General features: G+C 56.4%; 2 protein-coding genes across 2 annotated transcripts in view; both read right to left on the reverse strand.

Moving 5' to 3' along the window:
• Positions 1 to 1,413: 1,413 nt before the first annotated feature.
• Positions 1,414 to 5,613, reverse strand: LRRC14B (leucine rich repeat containing 14B). Its single transcript, XM_047074552.1, has 2 exons — positions 4,724 to 5,613; positions 1,414 to 2,093 (listed from the first exon to the last, which is right to left on the reverse strand). Exons 1-2 carry the CDS (start codon positions 5,611 to 5,613, stop codon positions 1,451 to 1,453), a joined length of 1,533 nt encoding a protein of 510 aa, XP_046930508.1. The 3' UTR covers positions 1,414 to 1,450.
• A 4,980-nt stretch (positions 5,614 to 10,593) lies between these two features.
• PLEKHG4B (pleckstrin homology and RhoGEF domain containing G4B) overlaps positions 10,594 to 23,723 on the reverse strand; it is a 78,909-nt gene continuing 65,779 nt past the window's right edge. Inside the window, exons 12-20 of the mRNA XM_047077370.1 lie at positions 21,281 to 22,026; positions 18,545 to 18,797; positions 16,723 to 16,812; positions 16,416 to 16,646; positions 15,057 to 15,227; positions 14,278 to 14,458; positions 13,601 to 13,708; positions 13,129 to 13,389; positions 10,594 to 10,946 (exon numbers count right to left, since the gene is read on the reverse strand). Of these exons, the coding sequence (XP_046933326.1) occupies positions 10,594 to 10,946; positions 13,129 to 13,389; positions 13,601 to 13,708; positions 14,278 to 14,458; positions 15,057 to 15,227; positions 16,416 to 16,646; positions 16,723 to 16,812; positions 18,545 to 18,797; positions 21,281 to 22,026 (2,394 nt within the window). The remainder of the gene's footprint in view (positions 10,947 to 13,128; positions 13,390 to 13,600; positions 13,709 to 14,277; positions 14,459 to 15,056; positions 15,228 to 16,415; positions 16,647 to 16,722; positions 16,813 to 18,544; positions 18,798 to 21,280; positions 22,027 to 23,723) is intronic.

Genomic DNA, 23,723 nt, shown 5'->3' on the forward strand with positions numbered 1-23,723 from the left:
CCAGAAATGGCACTTTCAGGGTTGGGGCCCGGCAGGTCCACGGGAACAAGCGAACGCCAGGCACCACGATGGCACAGGAGGCATAGGTCCTGCTTGGCTGCTTCGCATGCTTCAGAGTTGCTCTGAATGTGCCTCCCGCCCCCACCATCCTCTTTGGCTTTCATGCGCTTGTTCTTCAGGGGCACCAGGAGCGGGAGCCGTCAGGAACATTCGCTACCAGTAGACGCCTGCATGCCTACCTCCTGCTTCAGTCACCACAGCACCCCTGGGCCCATCTCCACCACAGCTGCCCATGTACATGCTGGGTCCTATCCTGCCAGCCACAGACACAAACAGTTTCAATTAATTCACTCTTTAGAGTTAGAATGAAATCACTGCAAAATTTTGCTCTGTGACTACCCTCTTTTCGAGGCCTTCTTAAAATGACAAACTCCATGTGCCTGAAATAGGGTTCAGAGACTTTGCCAGCAGGATGGACCTGTGGAGATGGCCGAGGGTGAGCAGAGCAGTGAGGGTGGTGGCTCACAAAGCAGATCTGAGGGGCAAGGGGAGTTGGATGTCACCTCTTCCCTCCTGCCCCCTGGTTGGATGTCCTCCTTTCCTGAAAGACCCGGGAGGAAACTTACTGCCTTCCCCAGTAAGCAGAATCCCGAGACAGCTGTCACTCGGGAGCCCCACATCTTAGGCAGCCCCACTTGGTTGTGGAGAGAAAGGCACGGGACATACCTGGACAGGGACTCACCCAGGGGGAGGAGGGACCTGCTGTTGGACACAAGACAGAGCCTGCTCACACAGTCATTCAAACCCCCATTGAGAACTTGGTGGTTCTGGTGTGAGGAGGCGTGGCCCCATCAAGCCCTAGCCTCTGTCTTGAGAAAACGTTTCATTTTCATATTCTTAGATACTTAAAAAAATACAAATTGTGTTGAAATTAAAGCCACGTCCGAATAAGTCACACTGCTGTTTTATTAGTATGTAATCATCCTAACACTCAGCCCTTCGTATGAGTCAGATCTCAATAGAAACCTAGCCCCGACATTGTAATTAAGCATTTATGCATCAGGACTCAATCACTCAAACCACCCAGACATGGTACAGACAACCTGTTCTGTGACAGGTTCTGGTGTCTTCCTGGCCCTGGCCTGATGTCTGGGCTCCCTCTCCTTGCTCCCATCCCGCCCAGCACTGCTCCGCTGTTCACCACTACCACGGTGGCGGACAGCTCGTGGGTCCCCGTGGAGCTCTGACACCAAAGTGGCCTTGAGTCACCTTTCCTGGAGCCAGAGTTTCCACTCCTCTAGTGCTTAATGGACGTCACACACGAGTTTCACTAAGAGATGCTTCAAATGGTGGTGGCCGGGGGAGCGGATGCCCAAGCCTGCTGACTCAGGATGCCCGGGGTGTCGTGCAGCTGAACTACAAGGCCCCCTTTGGCCTGCTCAAGGGCCTACTACATTTGTTCCAACGCTCTAGAAAACTTTTCTAGAGCAGTTTTGAAAGCTTGCAGCAAGAAAGCTCCAAGTTCAGTGCTTGTTTCTTGGATATCTGGGTCAAAACTCCCAAAGAGGGGCGTGCAGACTTGGATGTCCCCCCGGCCGGCCCTAAGCAGCACAGCCCGGAGGTCCTCAGCAATCACATTGTATTTCTGCTGGTCAAATTTGGACATGGCCAGCTCATCCTGGGGGTAGGCGGTGCCCTCAGGGTAGCAGTCCTTGGGCACTGGGAACTCTACGCACCGAAGCTTGGGCAGCTCACAGAGAGCTGTGAAGAGGCGTCTCAGGGCCCGGGCCGACAGTGGGTTCCCCAGGAAGCGAAGCTCACAGAGCTCGTGGCAAGGGCTCAGGGCCAATATCAGCATGCTCACGTGGCTGTCTTCGATGCTGCACTCCTCCAGGGTGAGAATCCTCAGTGTCTGGGCAGCCCGGCCCAGCAGCCTGAAGAAGGTCGAGGGGAACAGGCTGAGCAGGCTGTGCCCACTGAGGTCCAGCACCTCCAGACACGTGCTGTGGGCACAGTCTGCCAAGAAGGCCATGTCCGCGTGGTTCAGGGAGCAGTTGGCCAGGTCCAGGACCCTCAGCGGTGTCCTCAGGGGGCTAGGGGCGGGGCGGAAAAGAGCACAGGTGAAAGGAGACCCCCGCAAGGAGCTCTGGGAGGAACAAAGGTGAATTCTATCTCATGGGTCAGCGGACCATGGCCCAAAGGCTGAATCCACTCCTGCCTTGTTTTACTCAGCCTAAGACTAAAATGGTTTTTACATCTGTAAACATTGGAACAAATCAAAAGAAGAAAGATACTCTGTGACATGTGAAAATAATATGAAATTCAGTTTTCAGTGTCCATAAATAAAGTGTTGTTAGAACGAGGGTAATTCATTTGCCTCCTGTCTGTGGACAGTTTGGGGCTGTGATGGCAGAGCTGAGTCTTGAACCAGTGGTGTGACCAAGTGTAGAGAAGAATGAACTTAGCCCAAGACGGGTCTGGCCTTTGTCATCAGTTCCTAAAATGTTAAATCTGTTTTGTCAACCCCTCACTGTGTCTGCTCATGTACTTGCCGTGGGGCAGTGAGGTGCACGTGAGCTGGCACAAAACAGCTAGCTTCACTATGAACAAAGAGAGGAAGCCCTCACATCTTTGGGGCGGGGAAGAGCCATGGAGCCATCTAGTCCAGCCCTAGCCTTGCTGGGACCTAAAGACCCTTCCGTGTTCTAATGTAAGTGGGGTAGGTGGCCCGGCATCAGCAAATGCACAGCCGGGGTAAACCCTGCTCTGGTGGGCAGTTCTCAAAGTCAGGAAGGGCCCTTGCGCCCTGGGACTTGTGAAGAATGCACATCCTCAGCCCACCCTGCCCGGGTGATGCTGGGCCTGGGTCTGGTGCCATCAGGCTGAGCACTCAGTGCAGGAGAGTATATGGGGTCCTGTTCTCTGCCACCCCTCCTGCCCCCTGCCCCTGCACCTGTACTTCCCGGGTGCCGAGAGCCCACCATGCTTGTCCTTTTCCCGGCCCCTCCATCCAGGTCTATCGTGTGGGCCAAAGAAGCCCGAGAAGCCCTTGTGAATACGAACGCGATCACATCTTCTTCCCGCTCAGAACCTCCAAGGACTTTCTCTCTTCCTTTCCTCCCCTCCCCTACTCCCCTCTCTCACACTGCCCTGCCTACCAACCCCAACCTTCTCCCTGCTGATGCCTGATCCCTCCATATTACCAGCTTGGGCCCTTTGCGCCTCTGTCCAGGCCACCGCACAGTCTGCCTGTTCAATGCTCTGGGTCTCTGCTCAAAGTCATGCCAGGGAGTGAGCCTTCCCCGACTACCACCACCACCAACGACCCCGCCCCCCCGCCCCCAGTCTCACACTTGTTTAGCCTGACACACGTCATGCTGGGACCTCCCTGGGGCCTCACCAGGCTGTTGACAATCAGCCAGACTGAAACACACGTGGGAGCACGTACTCTACCAGTGGAGGGTCAGAGTGTGGTGGGAGACGGGAAAGCCCGTCAGGGGCGGAGCTAGCAAGATGGCCCTGCTGGGCCGGTGATGGGTCCTCTGGCTTGTGGAACCAATTTCCCCCAGTAGCAAAGGCACATCCAGGCTGAGGACCTAGGCCAGAAATGCAGGACTGTCCTGAGGGTCTCAAAGAGCCAGCCACCATATATATGCCAGAGTTTATTCATACATGAGCTCAGAACCATCCTTTCTTATGTCAGGAGAGTGGGGACAGGAGGAAAGGAGGAAGGGAGCCCTCATTTTTCTCTCTCTAGAAGACCTGGGACAGAAGACCAGGGATGGGGGGGTCTGGGGTAGGCAGGGTGAAGGAGGAGGGTTAGGAAAGAGAAGGAAAGGTGAGTGCAGCCCTTGGCCAGCAGCTTCTGGGGTTCCTTTGTATAGAAGAGAAACATCTGTAAGCCAAGGACTCCCTAAACTAGAAGCCACATCTTCACCCCCACTGGCTCAAGAAAGAAGTTTAATTTTCTATGTTCATGGCCAGTCACCAACCAGGTGGAACCCTGACCTTCCTGGTGCTCCCGCCCTTGTGTGGTGTCCTCCCCTCACGTGGATGGACCCGCCGACTAGCTCCAAACCAACAAGGTATGCAGAAGTGTGGACACATCGGTCTCAAGAGCTTCTAGCTGGGTGACCTCTGGTTCTCAGATCAGCCTCTCTGTCGTGAGGACTCCCAGCAGCCGAGGTGCAGAGGCCACCTGCCAACAGCCTCACACTGAACTTGGAAGTGGATGGCCTAACTCTCCCGGCCCACCAAGCCTTCAGAGGAGACGACAAGAGTAGACCCAAGTTGTGCTGGGCTCTGATGGAGCTTGTGGCCCACCATAGGCCAGTGTGGGGGTAATTTGTTATGAGACAGATAATTAATACAATATAACATAGTCACTTGTATGTTGTTCGTTTTGCTAATTTTCTCTTCTGCCCACTAACCAAAACCAGTCCTCCTTGAGTTCCCTGTGTTGCCAGGCTACACGCAACCTAACCCCCCTGGGTCACACGCCTCTGTCTGTGCCCTCCTGCCGCTCTGGGCCCTCACAGAGTAAAGATGGAGGGAGCCGGGAAACTTGTGCCCTTGTAAACTGCCAGGTCCCATCTGCAGGTCTCTTGTGCATCTTCCGCCTGGCCGCTGAGAGGGCCCCGTGTCACCCAGACCCACGCTGAGTAGCTGTGAACAGAGACACCGCTAACCCGGCCTGCCCTCCGTCCCGTCACCCCAGACTCACCCAAGCAGTTTCCGAATCTTCCCTGTCAGGGTGGAGAAGGCCACGCTCAGCTCTGTGAGCTGGGTCATCTGGCTGAGCTCCCAGGCGATGGAGGTGAGGAGGGGGTCCTCGCCGTCGGGGGTTGGGGTGCTGGTGGGGGGCGCGTCGAAGGCCTTGGCAGGCAGGGTGAGCGAGGCCAGCTGGGGGAAGCCCACCTGGGCCAGCAGCTGCTGCACGTGTCCCGCATGCAGCCGCACGTTGTGCACCACCTCGAGCCTGCGCAGCTCACCCGGCCCGGCCAGACGCAGCACGTGCAGCAGCTGGCTGGGGCCCAGGCTGTCAGCGCGGAAAGAAAGGCAGTGCACACGCAGTGGGGCAGGGCCTGATGGCCCCAGGGCCTGCACCACCACCTTGAAGTTGCCCTCTGTGACAAAGAGGTCAGCAAGGACCTGGATGGGGCGCCGGGCCACTAGGGGCTCTGCCTGCAGCCGGCAGCAGGTCCGGGCCAGCAGCTCCGTGCGGCCCCACCTGCCCAGCGCCCTGCCACAGGGGCACTGCTGCACCTGCACGTCTCGGATGCCTGTGAGGTCTGCCACCCGCAGCCGCCTCGGGCCCCCGGCCCGGAGCACGTGGTCCGCGAGGCCCTGCACACAGGCCTCCAGGCAGGCCCGGCAGGCGCGGTCCCGCAAGTCCTCCGGGGGTTCCGAGCGCGGCCCGAGCAGCGCACTCAGCCAGAACTCCTCCAGCGGCCAGCGCTCCAGCAGGGTGCGGATCACCTCTGCCTGCTCCAGCAAGTAGCTGGCTTTGAACAGGAGTGGGTAGAGATTGTGGGCCACACCATCCAGGCTCTGCTTGGCCACCTGGGGGTGAGACACCAGGGCCTCAGCAGAAATGAAGCGTAGCGACCTCATTGTGCCTGCCTGTGGCGGCCCGAAGGCAGGACGGTGCTCTCCCGTTGCGATTCTCCCAAAGATGGGTGCCCTTCTCGCTTATTTTTAGCTGCAGCTGCTGTGAGCAGCTCGCCTTTGGGCCAAAGGTGGCGAGCGGGCCCTCTGGTCATCTGACAGCTATTTTGGTCGTGGGTGCTTATTTGCCTCTGGCCCTGGAGGCGTCTGCCAGTGGCCAGCCTGTCCTTGGAGCGCCCAGCTGGCGACAGCAGAGCTGCCCGAGTGCTTGGCTAAGTAGCACCGGGCCCCTGAAGAGTGCCGCCCGTGCCCACCGCAGGGGGGCCCGCGCTTGGGAGCTGCAGCGGGCAACGTGGCCCTGGGCGTGGACCAGGGAGACCCCAGACAAAGGTCCCGCTGCGCATGTCCCCGCAGAGTCATGGGAGCCAGGCTCCCTGGGTGACGCATGCTGGTGACGTCCCTGGGCACAACAGAACCGAGTAAGAGCAGCGTGACTGTGTCTTAGAAAAACAGGTCCCATTTATTTATGTTCCTGGAGTTCGGAACAAGTCAGCACTGAAACAAAGTAACAATGGAAACAGCTCAGAGCAGCTGGGAAACGCACAGTCGCAAAGTCCCTCTGGTGGGGACCCTGCCTGTCCACCCGCCCCTGTTCCAGGTGGCTGGTCTGGTGGTGCTGCCGCCTGGAGAATGGGGGTCTCGTGGGGAAGACACCTGCAGCAGGAAACTCACTGAAGTCTTCTGTCTACGTAGGCTTTCCCTGCTTATTATTATTCTGCTCCATTTGGAGAGGGGTGGTCCTCTTGGGGCGCTCTCTACACCCCAGACCTCAGGCCTAGCTGCTATGCCCTCACCCCAACCTGGGACCCAGGCCCACAGGTGGTGACCGGCAGCCCCACTGTCTACACATGCCTTATTAAAAAGGAAAGAGAACCAATATTCCGATTATACTCAGAGGCACCCTCTGTGTCTGGGACACATCTCACTGAGGGCTACTCCAGGGGACTGTCGCCCATGGGCCTGTGTGGCCTGGAACTGCAGGAAACAGGGTTGCAGAGGGCCCACCTTGCTCTGAGACACCCCAAGCCTGCTTGGACCTCCCCAACGGAACCAGGGGTCCGTGTGTTTCCACCCCAACCTTGGCACAGCCCTCGGAGAACGGGGGAGTTCAGAGCAGTGCGGGGGTGGAGATCTGGGCCGGCTAGCCCTCTGAGCCTGTGGACTGGGGTTGAGGAGCCCCAGAAGGAGTGGAGGGAGGCCAGGTGATGGCCAGGCAGGCAGGGCCCATGGCATGCTGAGGGTGGGGGTGGCCAGCAGCTGCGGTAGGGGTGCATCAGGAGCTCCCAGCATGAGCACCTCATTCCCAGACCTCAGGCACAGATCTGGGCCGAGGGTCCTCTGCTCCCTCTGACGGGGATTCTCCCTGGGCTGAGTCTCATCCAAATACCTCACAGCTGTGGAAAGAATGAGGGTGGTTACTCATACCCCACAGGCCTCCCCCCAGTCCAGCTGCTTGGTGCCTGAGGCGTGGACAGCACAGAGTCCTTGTCTGGGAGGTGCTGCGTGAGGCCTCATACCCTGCAAGGTGCTCTCAGACTCATGGACACACATCCATTTTTAAGAAGCACTTGAGGGGCCCCTGGGGGGGCTTGGTCGGTTAAGCGACTGACTCTTGGTTCCGGCTCAGGGCGTGATCTCATGGTTCGTGAGTTCGAGCCCCACATCAGGCTCTGTGCTGACAGTGTGGAGCCTGCTTGGGATTCTCTCTCCCCTTCTCTCTGCCTCTCCCGATTGTGCTTTCTCTCTCTCAAAAAATAAATAAGTAAACATTAAAAAAAAAAAAAAAAGCACTTGGGGCCAGCACTGGCGAGGTCAGGGCAAGGCTGGGTACCCTTGTGGTGGATTCGTCCCTGGGTCTGGGTCCAGACAGAACCTACAGAGTGACCACCTCGGCTGGCATCACGATGCATTTGGAAGTCAAAACACTCTGACCCTGAAACGTGTCAGTTCTGTGTTTGCTGTTCTGATCCCAGAACGTGTGAGTGCACGTGCCTCAGAGCACCAACCCCTGGCAAGGCTCAGGGCACGGGCTATATGAGTGGGTGTTGGGGAGGTACCCAGTTCTCAGAAGGGCAGGGTGCCAGGTTCCTCAGCAGCTACTCCAAAGGGGTGTCCGGGGGTTGGGGCAGGTGGGAGTGGTCCCCATCGGCTTCTGTGGCCAGGCCTCTGGGCCTGGGTCTGCGGGCCCTTTCCTCTTGGAGGAATGCCTGAGCTCTCAGAAATAGCCCCACGCCACCCTCTTTGACATGTGGTTCCCAGGGGTACAGGCAGTGAGGTCCCAGGGAGGTTGGTCCAGGAACAGAGGTAACAGGGGAGCAGCCTCGTTGGCCAGGGTGCTCCTCCCGGGGGGCTGTTAATGTCCAGCCACGTGACTGTGTGTGGGAACATATGGAACAAGGCGGAGACACCCAGGCTCCCTGGCTGGTGGTGGCGTGTCCAGCATCTTAGGGTGACAGTGGACGAGAGAACCCTCCCATTACTTCAGGGGAAGCCGGGACAGCCCCACACCTAGGGCCTGTTTTGTCTGCCAGTCAAACCACTGTCAGAAGGGGAGGCAATCACCGATGAGAGCCCAGGTCACTGGTCATCACCAGCAATCTAGGGTGCGTGGGCCAAAGGCCTGTCTTCCATACACTCTTGGCTCAGCATACCCTCAGACTTGGGGACGGCTCTCACAGAGTGGGGGAATGGGGGTGATGGGGGTGTCTCCCCAGAACTGGGGGACGGCTCTCACAGAGTGGGGGAATGGGGGTGTCTCCCCAGAACTGGGGGACGGCTCTCACAGAGTGGGGCGAATGGAGGTGTCTCCCCAGAACTGGGGAATGGCCCTCACAGAGTGGGGGAATGGGGGTGTCTCCCAAGAACTGGGGGATGGCTCTCACAGAGTGGGGGGATGGGGGGGTCTCCCCAGAACTCGGGGACGGTTCTCACAGAGTAGGGGGAATGGGGATGTCTCCCCAGAACTGGGGGATGGTTCTCACAGAGTGGGGGGAATGGGGGTGTCTCTCCAGAACTCGAGGACGGCTCTCACAGAGTGGGGGAATAGGGGTGTCTCCCCAGAACTGGGGAACAGTTCTCACAGAGTGGGGGGAATGGGGGTGTCTCCCCAGAACTGGGGGATGGTTCTCACAGAGTGGGGGAATGGGGTTGTCTCTCCAGAACTCGAGGATGGCTCTCACAGAGTGGGGGGCATGAGGGGTCTCCCCAGAACTCGGGGACGGTTCTCACAGAGTGGGGGAATGGGGGTGTCTCCCCCAAACTGGGGGACGGTTCTCACAGAGTGGGGCGAATGGAGGTGTCTCCCCAGAACTGGGGGATGGCTCTCACAGAGTGGGGGAATGGGGGTGTCTCCCCCAAACTGGGGGACGGTTCTCACAGAGTGGGGCGAATGGGGGTGTCTCCCCAGAACTGGGGGATGGTTCTCACAGAGTGGGGGAATGGGGTTGTCTCTCCAGAACTCGAGGATGGCTCTCACAGAGTGGGGGGAATGGGGGTGTCTCTCCAGAACTCGGGGATGGTTCTCACAGAGTGGGGGGGATGGGGGGTCTCCCCAGAACTCGGGGATGGTTCTCACAGAGTAGGGGGAATGGGGGTGTCTCCCAAGAACTGGGGGATGGCTCTCACAGAGTGGGGGGGATGGGTGGTCTCCCCAGAACTCGGGGACGGTTCTCACAGAGTGGGGGAATGGGGTTGTCTCTCCAGAACTCGGGGACGGTTCTCACAGAGTGGGGGAATGGGGGTGTCTCCCAAGAACTGGGGGACGGTTCTCACAGAGTGGGGGAATGGGGGTGTCTCCCAAGAACTGGGGGACGGCTCCCATGAGTCGGGGGGGAATGGGGCTTCTCCCAGAACCAGGATGGTTCTTCCTGTAGTCGATAGGTGTATGACCCGGGGCTGGGTGAAGGTTGGTTGAGAAGGGCTCTGTGTCTGAGTGGCGCCCCCACTTCTTGCCCCGGTCACCCCAGTCCCGCCCTCTCAGGGGCGATGTGCCTGTGTGTACATCCTGAGCGGCGTCTGGGCTCTCCTGTGCTGCCAACAATAGCCTGGCGCCCCTGCTGACTAGGACAAAGAGCGGCCAACCCTTGAGCAGGAAGCCCCACCGGCAGGGTCCCCAGGCAGGTCCTGAGCATGCCTGGCAGGCCTCTCACAGGGAGAGGGTACTCAGGTCTCAGGAGAGGGTACTCACGGTTGTGGTGAACTGGCTGTGGAGCTGCTGCTGCGAGCCCCTCCTGGGGACAGCAGGGCAGGCGCTCTGGGGGCCCTCCTCAGAGAACAGCCCCGGGAGTCTGAGGCCACCGGCCCCCAACGACGTGCACTCAGTCACTGCAAAGAGGGGCTGGGTTAGGGGTGGCTGGCCCCCTTGCCTCTCCACGCAGCACTCAGGGCCCCCTGAAGCGTGTAAATAGAGAGTGAGGCGTGTGTTATGCACGCAGAGTTATGACGGGACAACTGTGAGGCTGGGTCACAACAGATGGGACCGTGCTGCCGGAGCAAGGGGACACCCTTATGAGCAAGTGTCTCCTGACCCTGCTTTTCTGAAATCAGAGAAGACTGGGAGGGAGGTGCTCAGGTGACCTCTCCACCAGCAGGACGCCTCTGGCTCACATCCGTCAAAGGGGAAAAATAAAAAATGAGGCCCAAGAAGGGCCACACGGCTTAAATAAATAGGACGGGATGAGGGCTCGGCCCTAAAGGGCTGCTGGGGGCCCCAACTGTATCACCACAGGCGGAGCCACGGCCATGGCCCTGCTGCATAGGCACAACCTCCGTGTGGCCGGTGTGGGCCTTCCCACACACTTCTGCATGGGGATCACAGGGCCATTTCTGCACAGAGCTGACGACGGCTGGGCAGAGCCCTCCCGCACAGACTCTTGCCTGAGTCTTACATCGCAGGAGAAGAGAGAGCCCCACCTCCAGACCTGGGCTTCACTGGGAGATGCACCAGCCCACGTGGGAGCTAGGGAGGGCGGCACCAGGAAACCGCAGTGGCTGTGGGCTGGCGACGTGGGCGTACCCCCAGCCACGCTCCCTGTGGGCCCGCCCAGAGCACAGGCCCGACGAAGGTGGCTGCTGCTGTTCTGAGCAGGTGCGGGGCACCTGGCACACCCGGGCACCCCCAGCAGACTTCAGGCACGATGCCTCCATCGGGGCAGACACGCCTTTGTGGTCAGCGGTGCCCTCGGAGGTGTTGTCATGGTGGCACAATGGGGGCTTGGGAGGACGTGTGTCCCAGGCAGTGTCGCCGAGGAAGGGCCTTGCTGGGGCTGTGGGAAGGATTTCTGTGGAAAACCAGACACCTGTGACCCTCCACACCACGTGTGTGGTGATTCCCCACACACAGGAGACGAAAAACCAACCACCGTGGGCCCAGCCAACACACCCACCCCTCCACGTGGAGGCCGGCGCTCTCAGAATGCAGGCCTCTCCGTGCGCCGTCGGACAAGGGGGGGGGCCCGTGTGGGTGGCTGTGAGGCCCAACAGCATGGACACGGTCTGCACAGCACACGTGTGTCAGTCACAGAAGGCTGCTTGTGCCCCATGCATACTCCTGTGGTCACGGGTATGCTGAGCCTCTGTCTATTTTCTCGTTAGTCTTTCTGTTCTCCTCCTCTTTCTACATTCTTTTGGATTGAGCTTTTCTTAGGGTTCCATTTCATTTCCGCTGTTGGTATATTAGCTGCAAATCTTTGCTTTGTTATATTAGGGGTCGTTTGGGGTTATAATGCATACCTAACGACTTACAATCTGTCCCTGGTGGTATCACACACCTCAGCAATCATATAGAACCACACAGCTGAGAACCGCCACATCTCCATCCGTTCTATGTACACATACACCATGGCCTCGGCGTGTTAACCCCGTGTTCTCTTGACACTGTGCTGTTCAAACAGCCACTGTCTCTTACAGAGACTTAAATAGAAGAGCCCTCCTGTCTTCAGCCTTTGTCCCCCCTGTGTCACTGCCCTTCTCCTTGGAGTCTGCTGGTAAGGAACAGTTACAGCTTTTCATATGCACGAGCATGTTGTTTCGCTTTGTTTCACTATTCCTGAAAGACACATTTGTCACGTTGAACTCGATGGTTGTCAGACAATGCCAGCCCAACGTGTTGTCCGCCGTGAGAAGTCCCTCTGCACAGAACACGCCGGCTCCCCTGGCTGCTTTCAAGATGTCTGTCGTCACTGGGTTTCCACAGTTTACAACGCGCATTCTGTGTGCTTGGGGTTCAGGGGTCTTCTTGGGACCTTGGGTTTACACCCTTCATCAAGTCAGGGAAATATTCAGCCATTGTTCCCTCAGAGTTTTGTTGTCCCTCCACTTTGGGGACGCTGGTACGTGTTTGTCAGGCTGCTCGAAGTTGTCACGCAGCTCACTGCTCTTTTTCCTTGATTCTCTGTGTCATTTTGGACAGTTTCTACTGCTACATCACTAACCTTTTCTTCTGCCAAGTCTTACTTTCTGGCAACCCCACCCAGTGACATGTTCACCTCGGGCGTTGTGGCCGTTTATCTTGCTAAGCTTAGTCCACCCTATCTTCCCTGTTGTGACTTAATGTGGTGGACAGCAGAGACACAGGATGACGGTGTGACCACCAGGATCGGTGATTCTAACGGTCACGTCAGTTCCAGCTGACGCTGCCCGATTGATTACTGCCCTTGTTACGGTCTGTCTCCTACGTCGTTGCAGGCCTGGTACGGGACAGTGTGAGTCTACCCTGCTGGCTGCTGGATGTTTCTGTGACCCTATAAACCTCCTTGAGGTTTGCTGTAGGATGCAGTGAGGTTACCGGCAAACGTCTTCCATCCGTGACGCGCTGGCAGCTCGGCAGCAGTGTCAGTCCAACACCCTCCCCTGAGCGAGCCCTTCCAAGGACCTGCAGCCGCCCCGGGATGGGGCTGCTGCTGTCCGTGCCGTGGGAGGCTCTTTAGTCCCCCAGAGGTTCAGGCCTGGGCGGCCTCCTCAGGGTGCGGTGCTGACCAACGCTCTGCTGGGCCCAGACCCTAGAGGGCTCACACTGCATGGGGCTCCCCTGGTCTGTCCTCCTCCACTGGGGGTCTGAGGCTCCCCTCACTGCACCCCTCTCAGGGCAGAAATCGGACCGATCACAGGAATGTGTGACATCACATTTCTGCCTCTCAGGTCACTACCTGTGGTGCTGGACATCCTATGTCTCAAAATCTTGATTCACATCTTTTGTCTGTTTAGGTTTTGTTTCGTCTTGTTTTTGTCTGCTTGCTTGTTTTAGGTCTGTCCCCTATTACCTCATTTTGGGTGGAAGTAAAAGTTTTTGGTGTTTGTTTTTTTAACAAATTTTTCTTTATAAAGAAAAATCAGAATGCGTTTGAAAACTTTTGGAAGTACATAGGAGCAAGGGAGATAAATGAGCCCGTGAACCGCCCCCCCACCCCCAGGACCGGCTGTCGGAGGCTGGGGCGTGCAGGCTCCGGTGCTAAGTACACTCACTCGTGGAAGGCTGGCTCCCCGTCTCCTGCTCCAGCTCATCCTCCTCCTCAAAGCAGGTGCGCATGTCGTACGGCCAGGGGCAGGAGGCGGAGCTCCGCAGGGCTGGGCTGGCAGTGGCATGCAGGCCCGGTGGCCCCAGGGCAGAGGAGGACTGGCTGCCAGAGGAGGAGGTGCTGCTGTCTGAGATGGTAGAGTGTGGCCTCTTAAAGGAGGTGGCGTGGTCACAGGGGGGCACGGCCATGGGTGCTCGCGTCCATGACTCTGGAAGGGGACAGAAAGCAGGTGGTCTGGTTTTGGCTCCAAAAGCGTGGTCCAGACTCGAGAATGAAATGGCCATCTGAAAACTGACCAGGTCCCTCTCACTGCAGTCACGTCCAGCCCACTGTCCTGGCCCTTGGGGCCCACAGTGAGCGCCAGGACCTGAGTCTGAGTCGGCGGAACAGAGTGAGAGTGAGGGCTGAGGCCACATTACCTGCCCCCTTCTTGACGGCCCGATCACTTATGGCTGCATCGCTGGGCTGGATGTCCACGAACGGTTTGGTGCTCATCCCCATTGACACCATTTCCTGCATTCTGAGCTCTAAAACAGAAGCAGGTAGGACATTTTCCAAGCAGTGGCTTGGCTTTGATACCACACCTGTTGATGCTCTGCACCCAACACCATCAATCCAGACCAGGAGCATGTCGGGGCAGAAACCTGGGTGGGGTCCTGGCACATGGAGCATGGGGCCTTCCAGAAGAGGTCCCTCACCTTCAGGGAGACAACAGTGTCCTATCATCCAGGAGGGCATGGTGCTTTGTCATGACATCTCTGGAATTGCCGTGGTGTGGGGACAGGGGTCTTGTTTATACATGAGTAAAGGGGAAATACGTGTTTGTGTGCTGATGGAAGGATCCAGCCACTTCCACATAAATGGTGCTGACGGAGGGGGCCTCCCAGGGGCCACCTGGGCCTAGGGCTCTCCAAGGGCCACCTGGCCCAAACTGGCCCCAAGCACCTACCCAGGTCCAACCCCCTAACCCCTGACCCCAACCCTTGACCCCATACCCCTGGCCTGAACTTAGCCCCTAACCCCTGGCCCCAAACCTCTACTCCAAGGCCAGACCCCTAAACACAGAGCTGGCTCTCGATAGCCCTTTTTTGCCCACCTCTGTTCCGCAGAGCCTGCCGCCACAGGATCTGCCCTATCATGTGGGTCCAGGCTGTCTTGACCTCTGCAGAGCTGGCCTGGAGAATGTAGGTGTCCTGGGATTTCCGCCGTCTGCGGAACCAGATCTCAAACCTCAAGCCACTGTCTCCGACGTTCTCCGTCATCCCAATCTCGGCTGTCTGCACCACAAGCAGTGAGTGGCAGCCGCATCAGCAACCATTGATCCAACTGACCACTCCCTGGCTGACTGACCCCGGCACCTCAGTGTTGGGAGTCTCTTCACCCAGACATCAAATGGTAGGGATGAGGCAGGCCTGGGGCCCACTGGATGAACTGGGTTCCAATCATGTGCAATGGCTCCCTCTTGGGGCCTCAGTTCCCCCACTGGAGAGAGGAAGGCCGGCCTAGAAGGTTCTGTGGTTGCCACACCGGATGGGACTACAGAACCCTCTCTGATATGCTCCTTGGCATGGGCAGGTAAGGCATTGTGGTTGTGGGACCCTCTCAGGGGCTCAGAAGCTCAGTCAGGTGAGGGCCACACCTATAGACATGCCAAAATCTGAAATGGAGTTACCGATTGAGGAGACTTTTTCCAGCCACTGAACCAGTACAGGGAACTATAAAGGACAAGTGTCTCCTTGCAGTTTTTGAAGGTCTGAGGCTTTCGAAGCCCAGACACAGAATCACAGAAAACAACAGATAGCACATGTCCCTGCTCACACCCAGCAGACCAGGACCTGACACCCAGCGGCGTCCGGTGAGAGGCAGGCGTGTTACCTTGAAGGACTGTTTGTACATGTAGGTGTCGTAGCCTCCGTCCACCTTTTTGGTCTTGCTAAACAGGATGAGGTCTTCAAAGAGGAAGACGTGCCTCAGATACTTTTTCCTTCCACAGCAGACGATAAACTCGTCCTGGCATCTCAGCTGCCCCTGCTCCTTCAGATTTACCTGCAGATGGAACCAGCCTCCCTCAGGGACAGTGGGACCTGACCTGACCCCACCTCGGCCTCCGGAGAGGGGAGAGGGGCTAGAGGTGAAATTGATCACCAGTGGCCAGTGACTCAATCAATGAGTCCTGTAATGAGGCCTCCATACAACCCCAAAGGACAGGCTTTGAGAGCTTACTGCTTGGTGAAGAGGTGAGATGCTCAGAGGGGGCACAGAAGCTCTGCACCCGTTTCCATGCACCTGGCCCTGTGCCTCTCTTCCATCTGGCTGTTCCTGAGTCGTGCCCTTTACGGTACACTGGTGAGGTCATAAGTACGCTGCTTCTCTGGGTTCTGACCTTTGCCACAGGAAGGGGAGCCCTTCACCTGTGGGGGTCTCATGCTATGTCCAGGCAGATGGTGTCAGCATTGAGTTGAATTATAGGACATCCAGCTGGTATCTGAGAATTGCTCGGATGCGTGGGGGAAAAACCCACACGTTGTAACTGGTGCCAAACCCTCAGGGTCGGGGCTCCCGCTAGTCTGCGTGGCTGAAGAGGCAGGGCAGGACGCGGGCACATCCCTAGCCAAGCCCACGCACAGGCCAGCTCACCTTGCAGGTGCCCAGCGTTGGCAGTGGGAGGGCATCCATATGGGCGGTGGCCTGGGGGCTGTGCTGCGTCATGGTGGCCAGAAGGGCCCGTGCTCAGATTACTGCTCATGAAACTCTTAGTGCTGTTTTTAAGCAGGGCACCCACATTTTCATTTTGTACTGGGAATTCTGGGGCTGTCCCTCTGAATGTCAGACATAAGGGGCTCTGCCAGAGAAAGGGCTCCTCTTCTGCCTATGCTGGTCCTACCATGCTACTGTGGTGGGGTGGGGCATGGATGCCGGCCCTCAGCACTCCAGCAGAGAGGTTGGCAGCATGGGACGAGCCAATGTTGGCTTGCCCCAAGCCCGATGGCCCACATTTTCATGCATCCAGTTGTCCTCAAGGAGCCCTAATAAACAGATGGCCTGCCATTCACACCCTGCAGCTGCTGCTCCAGTCACCTGGACGGGAAGCCGCTCTCTGCTCCCCTCACCCGCCAGCCCCTTGAGAGTTCTCAAGCTTCGGGAGACTTCCCCAAAGGAAAGCGTCTGTGTTCTGATACCAGGCCACATCTTTCCTGAACTCATGAGAGCCCATCAGGGCCTCAGGGCACTCACATCACAGCCTCGGACCGCATCCATCGCCAACAGGTCGTTGCCGTGGCGCAGCTGGAAGCGGACGACACCCTCGGCAGCCCGGAGCTCGCCCAGCTCCTGCTCCCAGGCAGGGCAGCAGCTGGCCTCCCTGGCCAGGTCCTGGAGAAGCAGTGCGTACTTGCCCATACGCTGCACGGGCTTCAGCAGGTAGGAGGCCAAGTTCATCTTGTCTCCCAGCTCCCGCTGCTTGTCCTGCAAGGGCCAGGGTGAGAGGGTCAGCCCCCGGGCCGGGTGGGGGGCGGCGCGGCTCGCGGGGTGGGGGGGCGACCTTGAAGAAGGCGTTGCCGTGGCTGCAGAGCAGAGCATCTGACCGGGGCTTGTTCTTGCTGTAAAGCGCGTACATGCCAAACTGTTCCTCCTGCAAAAGGGGAGGGCACCATGCATCTGAGTCGGGGGCTGGGGTCAGAGTCTATGCCTCTCTCCTCACCCTCCGTGTTCAGTCCCCCTGTGGGCGTGACAGAAGGAGCCTCGGTGCTGCACTACAATCTTCTAGGCTTCCCAGCCTGCAGGGCCTGCTCGGCTCGGGGCCAGAGTTCTAGAATCGGTCTTTACCATATAGGGTTTGGGGGAAGAGGGAGAGGGAGTCCTCATGAGGCTGGCCTGGGAAGGGGCATGGAGAGCCTTTGTTCATGTAATGGTCAAGAACCAAAGTTGTGTTAACCGGTAAAATTCTCACCGTTGTCAATAATATAAAACGACACAGAGTTCACCTTACGGCTAAAAGCACCTTCTTAGAAATAGCTGAATTAAAAATAGAACTATCCTACGACCCAGCAATTACACTACTAGGTGTTTATCTGAAGGAAATGGGAGTGCGGGTGCGAAGGGGCACATGCACCCCAACGTTTATGGCACCATTATCAACAGTAGCCAAAGTTATGGAAAGAGCCCAAATGTCACCTGACTGATGAATGGACAAAGAAGATATGGTATATCTGCACAATGGAATGCTACTCAGCCATCAAAAAGAATGAAACCTTGCCATTTGCAACAACGTGGATGGAACTAGATGGTATTACGCTAAGTGAAATAAGTCAGTCACAGAAAGACAGATATACGATTTCACTCATATGTGGAATTTAAGAAACACACCGGATGAACATAGGGGAAGAGAAGGAAAAATAAGATAAAAAGAGAGGGAGGCAAACCATAAGAGGCTCTTAAATACAGAGAGGTATTTTGGAGATAGGTGGGTGGGGGATGGGCTAGGAGGGCGCTTATTGGGATGAGCACGGGGTGTCGTATGTAAGTGACGGGTAAGCAGGGTTTATTCCTGAAGCCAAGACATTCCTGAAGCCAAGACTACAAGGTATGCTAACTAACTTGAGCTTAAATTTTAAAACAAGATGCCACATGGGATTTCTTTCATCCTTGGACATTTCTGTTGTGGTAATTTACATAATAACGCTGAGGTCAGTGTCTCATCTGCCCACAACACAGATGCCACTAGGTCCCCAGTACCTAGAACACTACTTGGTAATTTGGGGAAAGCATTTTCTTTTCAGAGTGAATTAAGAATTTTATTAAAGACGCAGATAGGGAGACATCCCATATTCATTGCTGAGAAGACACTTATCAAGGAGAGAGCAGTCTTTCTCGAGTTAACGTGCACACTCCATGAACCTCTGTCAAAAGTCCGACTGGACTGGCTCAGAGCTCCCTGGGCTGGCCCGGGCTCCACCTGCAGGGGGACCAGGTGGGCTCCTAAGTACAGGAAGCAAGCTGATTGGGGGAGGTGCTGTTGGCCAATTACCTTAAGTGAGAAGTGGGGCTTTCGACAGAATTAGGGGTGATGATGCAGGTGAAGCCCCCAGTGTCATACGGTTTGGGGGAGCCAAGGGTGCCTTCAGGGGACACGGAGCAAAATATTCAGTATGATCAGACCTACAAGCGTCTTGTCTATTTTGGTCATCTGTTTATTGGCAGGTCTTACATACTATTAGTGACACATTTCCTATGTCTGGTCTGCAGACAGATCCAAACGATCCGAAACATGGGCGTCACCAGACCCAGCCTCTCCAAGGGCGACCTGGGCTGATGGCACCTCGGTCTACCACATTGGTGTCAGCGCCCAGGAGGGAGGGACTCACGTGTCTCAGGAACCCGCGGCCCGCTGCCAAGGGGCAGGGCTGGCAGCGCTCCAGCTCTGCGAGGAAATGCTGGCGGTGGAAGTCATAGAGCTTCTCCAGGTTCCCAAAGATCATGCTGCGCTTCCCTCGAAGGTCCTGAGGCAGGTCTGTCCTTTCCATTTCTGGAAAATAGTTGTCGATGACATATCCTAAGGACCTGACATACTCCCTCTCTGTGGAAACCATCTCGGCCATTATGTGCTGCAGTCGGCTGCTGGAAGACAGAGAAGCAGGTGGCCACTCAGCTGTGCACGGGTCACAGCTTTACTCCAGGCCTCGAGAGACCCTTCATCCGCGCTGTTGCTGCTTCACACAGAAACAGAATGCTCTGCAAACCCAGAGGAATAAACGTGACTATTCGTGGGCAGGAGAACCTTTGTGATTAAGTTTTCTGTTCAGCAACGAACGCTGTCAAGTGTGCTCTGTTCCCTGGAGCTGCTCCTTTGACGTGACGAATGAGATGAGAAAAACGGGCAGGGACGTGATTAGAAACAAACTGGTTGCACGAAACATTTCTGTATTATTGATCACGGCCTTTTGGGACAAAAGATCCTTTCGGAAAGTGAAAAGGAGAGATTCCCAGACCCCCAACTCCAACCCAGAGTTGTGAGGTTTCTCATTCACAGATGGCTTGATTCTGGCACCCTCTGCATGGAGAGCTCTGGGAGTAGGGAGATCTGAACACTGCATAGAAGGCTGTGGTGAAGATTCATGAGAAGAGGGTTTCTGATGCACACGGACTGCTAACCTACCAGAAGGGATTTCTGAAAACTCAGCTTTATGCTGTAGAGACGTCTGACCCAGAGGCCGAGGAGAAGCTGCTGGAGTAGAAGATGCGGAGCAGGTGGGCCCAGGACGGAGCAAAGGAGGGCAGCAGTGGGGAGGCTGTCTCTTCCCTGCCATGCAGAGGGTTCCCTGGGCTCCTGCTGGTGTGGTCCAAGCAGGGGCCATGTCTCTGCTGCACACAGCACTTCTGGAGGCACCGAGAAGAGCTGGTGAACTGGGAGCCCCACCCTGCTAGTAATGAGGCACAAAAGTCTTACCCCTGTTTGACAGCATTCTGCCAGCAACCTCCCTACATTACTCAATCTCGATAATACTAATGGGGGCCGGTAGATCTTTTTTTGCCATTACTTGTATTTACTTGTTGTTTTTTTTAAATGGAAAGCAATGAAAAGCAACCAATGATAGGAAAGACACCTGTGGTCAGAAATGCTGCCGAATGCACCCCATTTGCAGCTGGCGTGCTTGTTCCTTATCACACTCACATAACAGATTTACAAATACCTGTTGTTTCTCAGGGGGCAGCACGTGCTGGCTGCTTGGGAGCACGCAGACCTCGTGGTACTGCTGGGACATGTGGCCTGGAGGTGCCCCCAGCCAACCCAAGGCCCCAGTACCCACAGCACACCACCTGTCAACATTTGCCCAGTATAAGCACCCTTAAATACTCAGAAACAAAACTAGGACGGTCTGGGGGTTTGGAATAAGTTAATTCGAAATTGACTCTCTAGGAAATAATGGTTAGAAAGATGTGGGGAAATGGACCAAGTGACAGGAACTGTATCTGGACAACTGGCAGAAGGGCCAGGGTTTTCATGGGAGATAGGGTTAAATGTTCTCTCCTGCCCGAGGAGGAAGTGCTCCGTCTCTGGTGTGCCGTGGAATCTGCTACCGAACCTTGGGTTGGTGGGTCCGTGGATCATGTAAGGTGGAAGAGGGTACCTGTCCCCAGGGGCAAAGGCAGGATGGCTTCCCAAACCTGTTCCCTCCAGACCGAGGACGTCCACTGCAGGTGACCAGGGGGGCTCTCAGCGAGTGGAGGGCATTCTGTGCCTCTGAAAGCTTTCAGATGAGCTCAGGGGAGGTGGAGAGTGGTTCTTCCTGGAGCCTTCCCAGGGATTCCAACCCCCAGGGAAACCCACCTCATGTGCTCCCAAATGAAACCTTCCTGTTCCACCTAAGGTTCCTCCCTGAACTAGGTGCACTGTAACCGCCTGGAGTCTGAAACATAGAGGTGTGTTTTAGGAGAGTGTTTGGTGATCGTCTCAGGTCAGAGGTGTTCTCTGTATGAGGAGGAAACACGTCCACCAACCAAATGAGCAAGGAAGGCTAGGACAGCCCACCTGTGGCCCACCCTGCTCACTATAAAAATGGACTAAGAACCCAAGGGGCAGGCCGTGGTGCCAGGTGAGAGTCACTACCCGTCCTTAGCATGGCGCACAGTTCTTGCCCACTTTTTAATCCTACCGTGAATGACAAGTATGTTTTTACAAACATCTTCTTAAACATTTAACAAGTTAATACAGACATCTCCATTCGGGCAATGGATAAAAGCACACACATACTTCTCACCTCAACGCTGAAAGGCTTTTTTTTTTTTTTTTAAAGTAATTCTTAAGGTAATTTCTTCATATTGTAGGTGTAATTTGCTTATTGTGATTTTCTATAATTGGCCTCAAATGATGAGAGCGGGTGGGCTACGAAATAGGAAGCAGTTTTCAATGACCGTTCTGAGCACAGGAGGTAAAAAACATCTTGCCTAAAATCTAACACAAGTGTGCTGCCTGGACAGGACAAGATGGGCCTGGAGAGATGTTTGTGGATTTACTATTTTGTGAAAGTGCATTTAGCGGCTTCAGCTCTCTGGCACCCCACTGACCGCGAGGCCCAAAGGCTGGAGGACGTTCACCTCACCTTCCTGCTTGCCTCCTCCTGTCCTCCTCGGATGGGTGGATCCTGGAGGGAGAGGACAGACTCCGGGTCCGAGTACCCAGGGGGCTCTCGGCATGTGGCCTCGGTGGGGGCTGCTTCTCTGAGGCCACAGTGCCGGTCACCTCCAGGCCCCTGATGAAAACCCCAGTGTGGCCTGGCCAGGGGGAGTCCCGGGGGCCACTGTCAAGCTGTGGAATCTCAAAGCTTTGTGTTTTCCTCATAATTTTCTTCAGGGGGTATTTCTTGGGGTGGGTTGTGGGTGTCTGGATGGGCTCGGAGGAGCAGGCAGGGCCGTTGTCTGGGGCCGGGTGCTCACCCTCCTGCCTGCAGAGAGCGGCTTGTTCAGGGAGGCCGGGCAGCAGCTGGGCACGCTCCCCAGTGTGGCCCTCCGGCTCAGTGTGGGGGATCCAAGAAGGCTCACGGTGCCTCCTCTCAGCCCCCTGGGGAAGCTCGTGCTGCAGGGGGCTCGGGCTCAGAGGTGGGGCCCCAGGGTCGGGGGGAGCCCCAGAAAGGGCCCCTTGGAAGCAGAGTCGAGTCTGCTGGCTCTGCAGCCACAAGCTGCGCCATTGCGGCAGTGCCCGCCAGCTGCCCAGGCCTGCCTCCACCGCACTCGCCCCGGGGAAACTCCACGCAGTCAGCTCTGTGGCCTCCTGGTGACAGCTCTTCGGATACTCAGTGACCGGCTCGGGACCCAGGTGTTCCAGACACTGCAGCATCCACCCATCCACCTACACAGCAAAGAGGGTGCTGGTCAGGGCAGGGGAGCACTGTCGGCCCCACCCAAACTCATGTAGCCGATGAGCAGCTCAAGTGAACCCAGGTCATGCTCCTGCTGCTCTCCAGGTTCTCCATAGCAAGCACCGGGGAGAGCCAGATGGTCAGAACAAGAGGAAGACCTCTCTGCCCACAGAGGCAGCTGCTAGCCAGACTCGGCCCAAGAGTAGGCAAGATGATTTTGTGCATGAGCTCAAAGGGGTCTGAATCCTCCACAGTCCCCACGAGCAGCAGGTGGGGTTGTCCCAGGGCCCCGGGATGCCACACTTCTGACGGGTGTGAGAGGCCGTGGCAGTGGGAGGCACAGAGTTCCTACCCCTGCCCTGGCCTTCCCTGACCACTTGGATCCCACTCAAGGAGCTGTGCTCCTGAGGGCTCTGGCCCCGGCAGCCCTAACAGCCAGGCAATTCTGGGGTGCTGGTGAATTTTCAGCCATGGGCTGTGTTGCAGCGACTGTTTGGGGGTCTCTGGCAATAAGTAGACTTTTATAGCTGAGCCGGTAAGTGGAGAAAAGTTCACATGTTCGTTCTGCCTCTCTGCCTGGTACAGTAAATAAACTCCTCACATGGTGGTTGAGAGCCTGGGGTGCAGTGCTGGGGCATGCTGGCCAGCTGTCTCAGAGCTTGACCCACTCAGGCCTGCAGGGGACGGTGCTCACTAAATGTCCACAGCACATGCAGATTCCCTGGAGGTGATTCCGCTGGGCTTCTCACGGCCTCATAGAAGTCAGAGAGGTGGGCCCCCCGGCCAGCTCCCCCTCCCTCTGCTCAGCCCAGCTGGACACGGTGCGCAGCCACCTTCTCAAGTCCAGGGTCGCTTTCCCTGTGCCTTGGGAGCTGTTCTCTACCAGCTGCAATATTTCTGACAATACTGCAGTCGTCCAAGGAGCAAACTACCAGCATGAGCCTGGTGCTTACTCTGCTTTTGCGTGTGTGTCCTCTGTTGTGTGCATGCCAGCAGCCTGTTGTGGAAGGTCTAGTACCCCCCCTGCTGCTGCTGCGTGTTCTCAAGACAGAGCAGCTCCACGAGGCCAGGAGTTTCTCTCCTTTTTCAAACCACAATTTGATCTACGTAGGAAAAACAAGGCTTTATTTTTAACCATGTGAAGGAGTCCAGCTCTGTGATCGTGGGGACACAGGAAGCAGCAGATGCCACTCAGGCACTGGCTCACCTGGTTCCGACAGCCCGCACAACCCATCCTGATGCACACAAGCGGTGCACCTTGAATAAATCAGAAGCAGCTGCATAGCAACGGAGGCCACGCCACAAGATCTGTGACCCCTGCTTTTACACACACGCTCCCTTCAGTCTGTGGATGGGAATCGACATGCTCCGGTTGAAGAGGGTTGACCACAAGTCTCCATGGCTCAGATTTGTAACTTTTTCATGGTTTATAAATGGAAATTAAGATCCACTGAAAAATAGATCCAGGGGTGCCTGGGTGGCTCAGTCAGTTAAGCACCATCTCAGGCGCAGGTCATGATCTCATGGTCTGTGCTGACAGCTCAGAGCCTGGAGCCTGCTTCCGATTCTATGTTTCCCTCCCTCTCTCTCTGCCCCTCCCCTGCTCATACTCTGTCTCTCTTTCTCTCTCAAAAATAAACATTAAAAAAAGAAAAAGGAAATGTTCTTTTAAAAAAAAGAAAGAAAA

The sequence above is a fragment of the Lynx rufus genome, unplaced genomic scaffold (assembly GCF_022079265.1).
Source record: "Lynx rufus isolate CCGP_SWC_20201006 ecotype Redwood Valley unplaced genomic scaffold, mLynRuf1.p SCAF_1, whole genome shotgun sequence".
Taxonomy (NCBI): domain Eukaryota; kingdom Metazoa; phylum Chordata; class Mammalia; order Carnivora; family Felidae; genus Lynx; species Lynx rufus.

What these genes read in the sequence shown, in the direction of transcription:
- LRRC14B (XM_047074552.1), bottom strand. Translation starts at nt 5,613, where the DNA reads ATGAGGTCGCTACGCTTCATTTCTGCTGAGGCCCTGGTGTCTCACCCC. An exon ending in AAGATTCGGAAACTGCTTGG is followed by an intron (nt 2,094 to 4,723) that starts GTGAGTCTGGGG and finishes CCCCGCCCCTAG; the next exon opens with CCCCCTGAGGACACCGCTGA.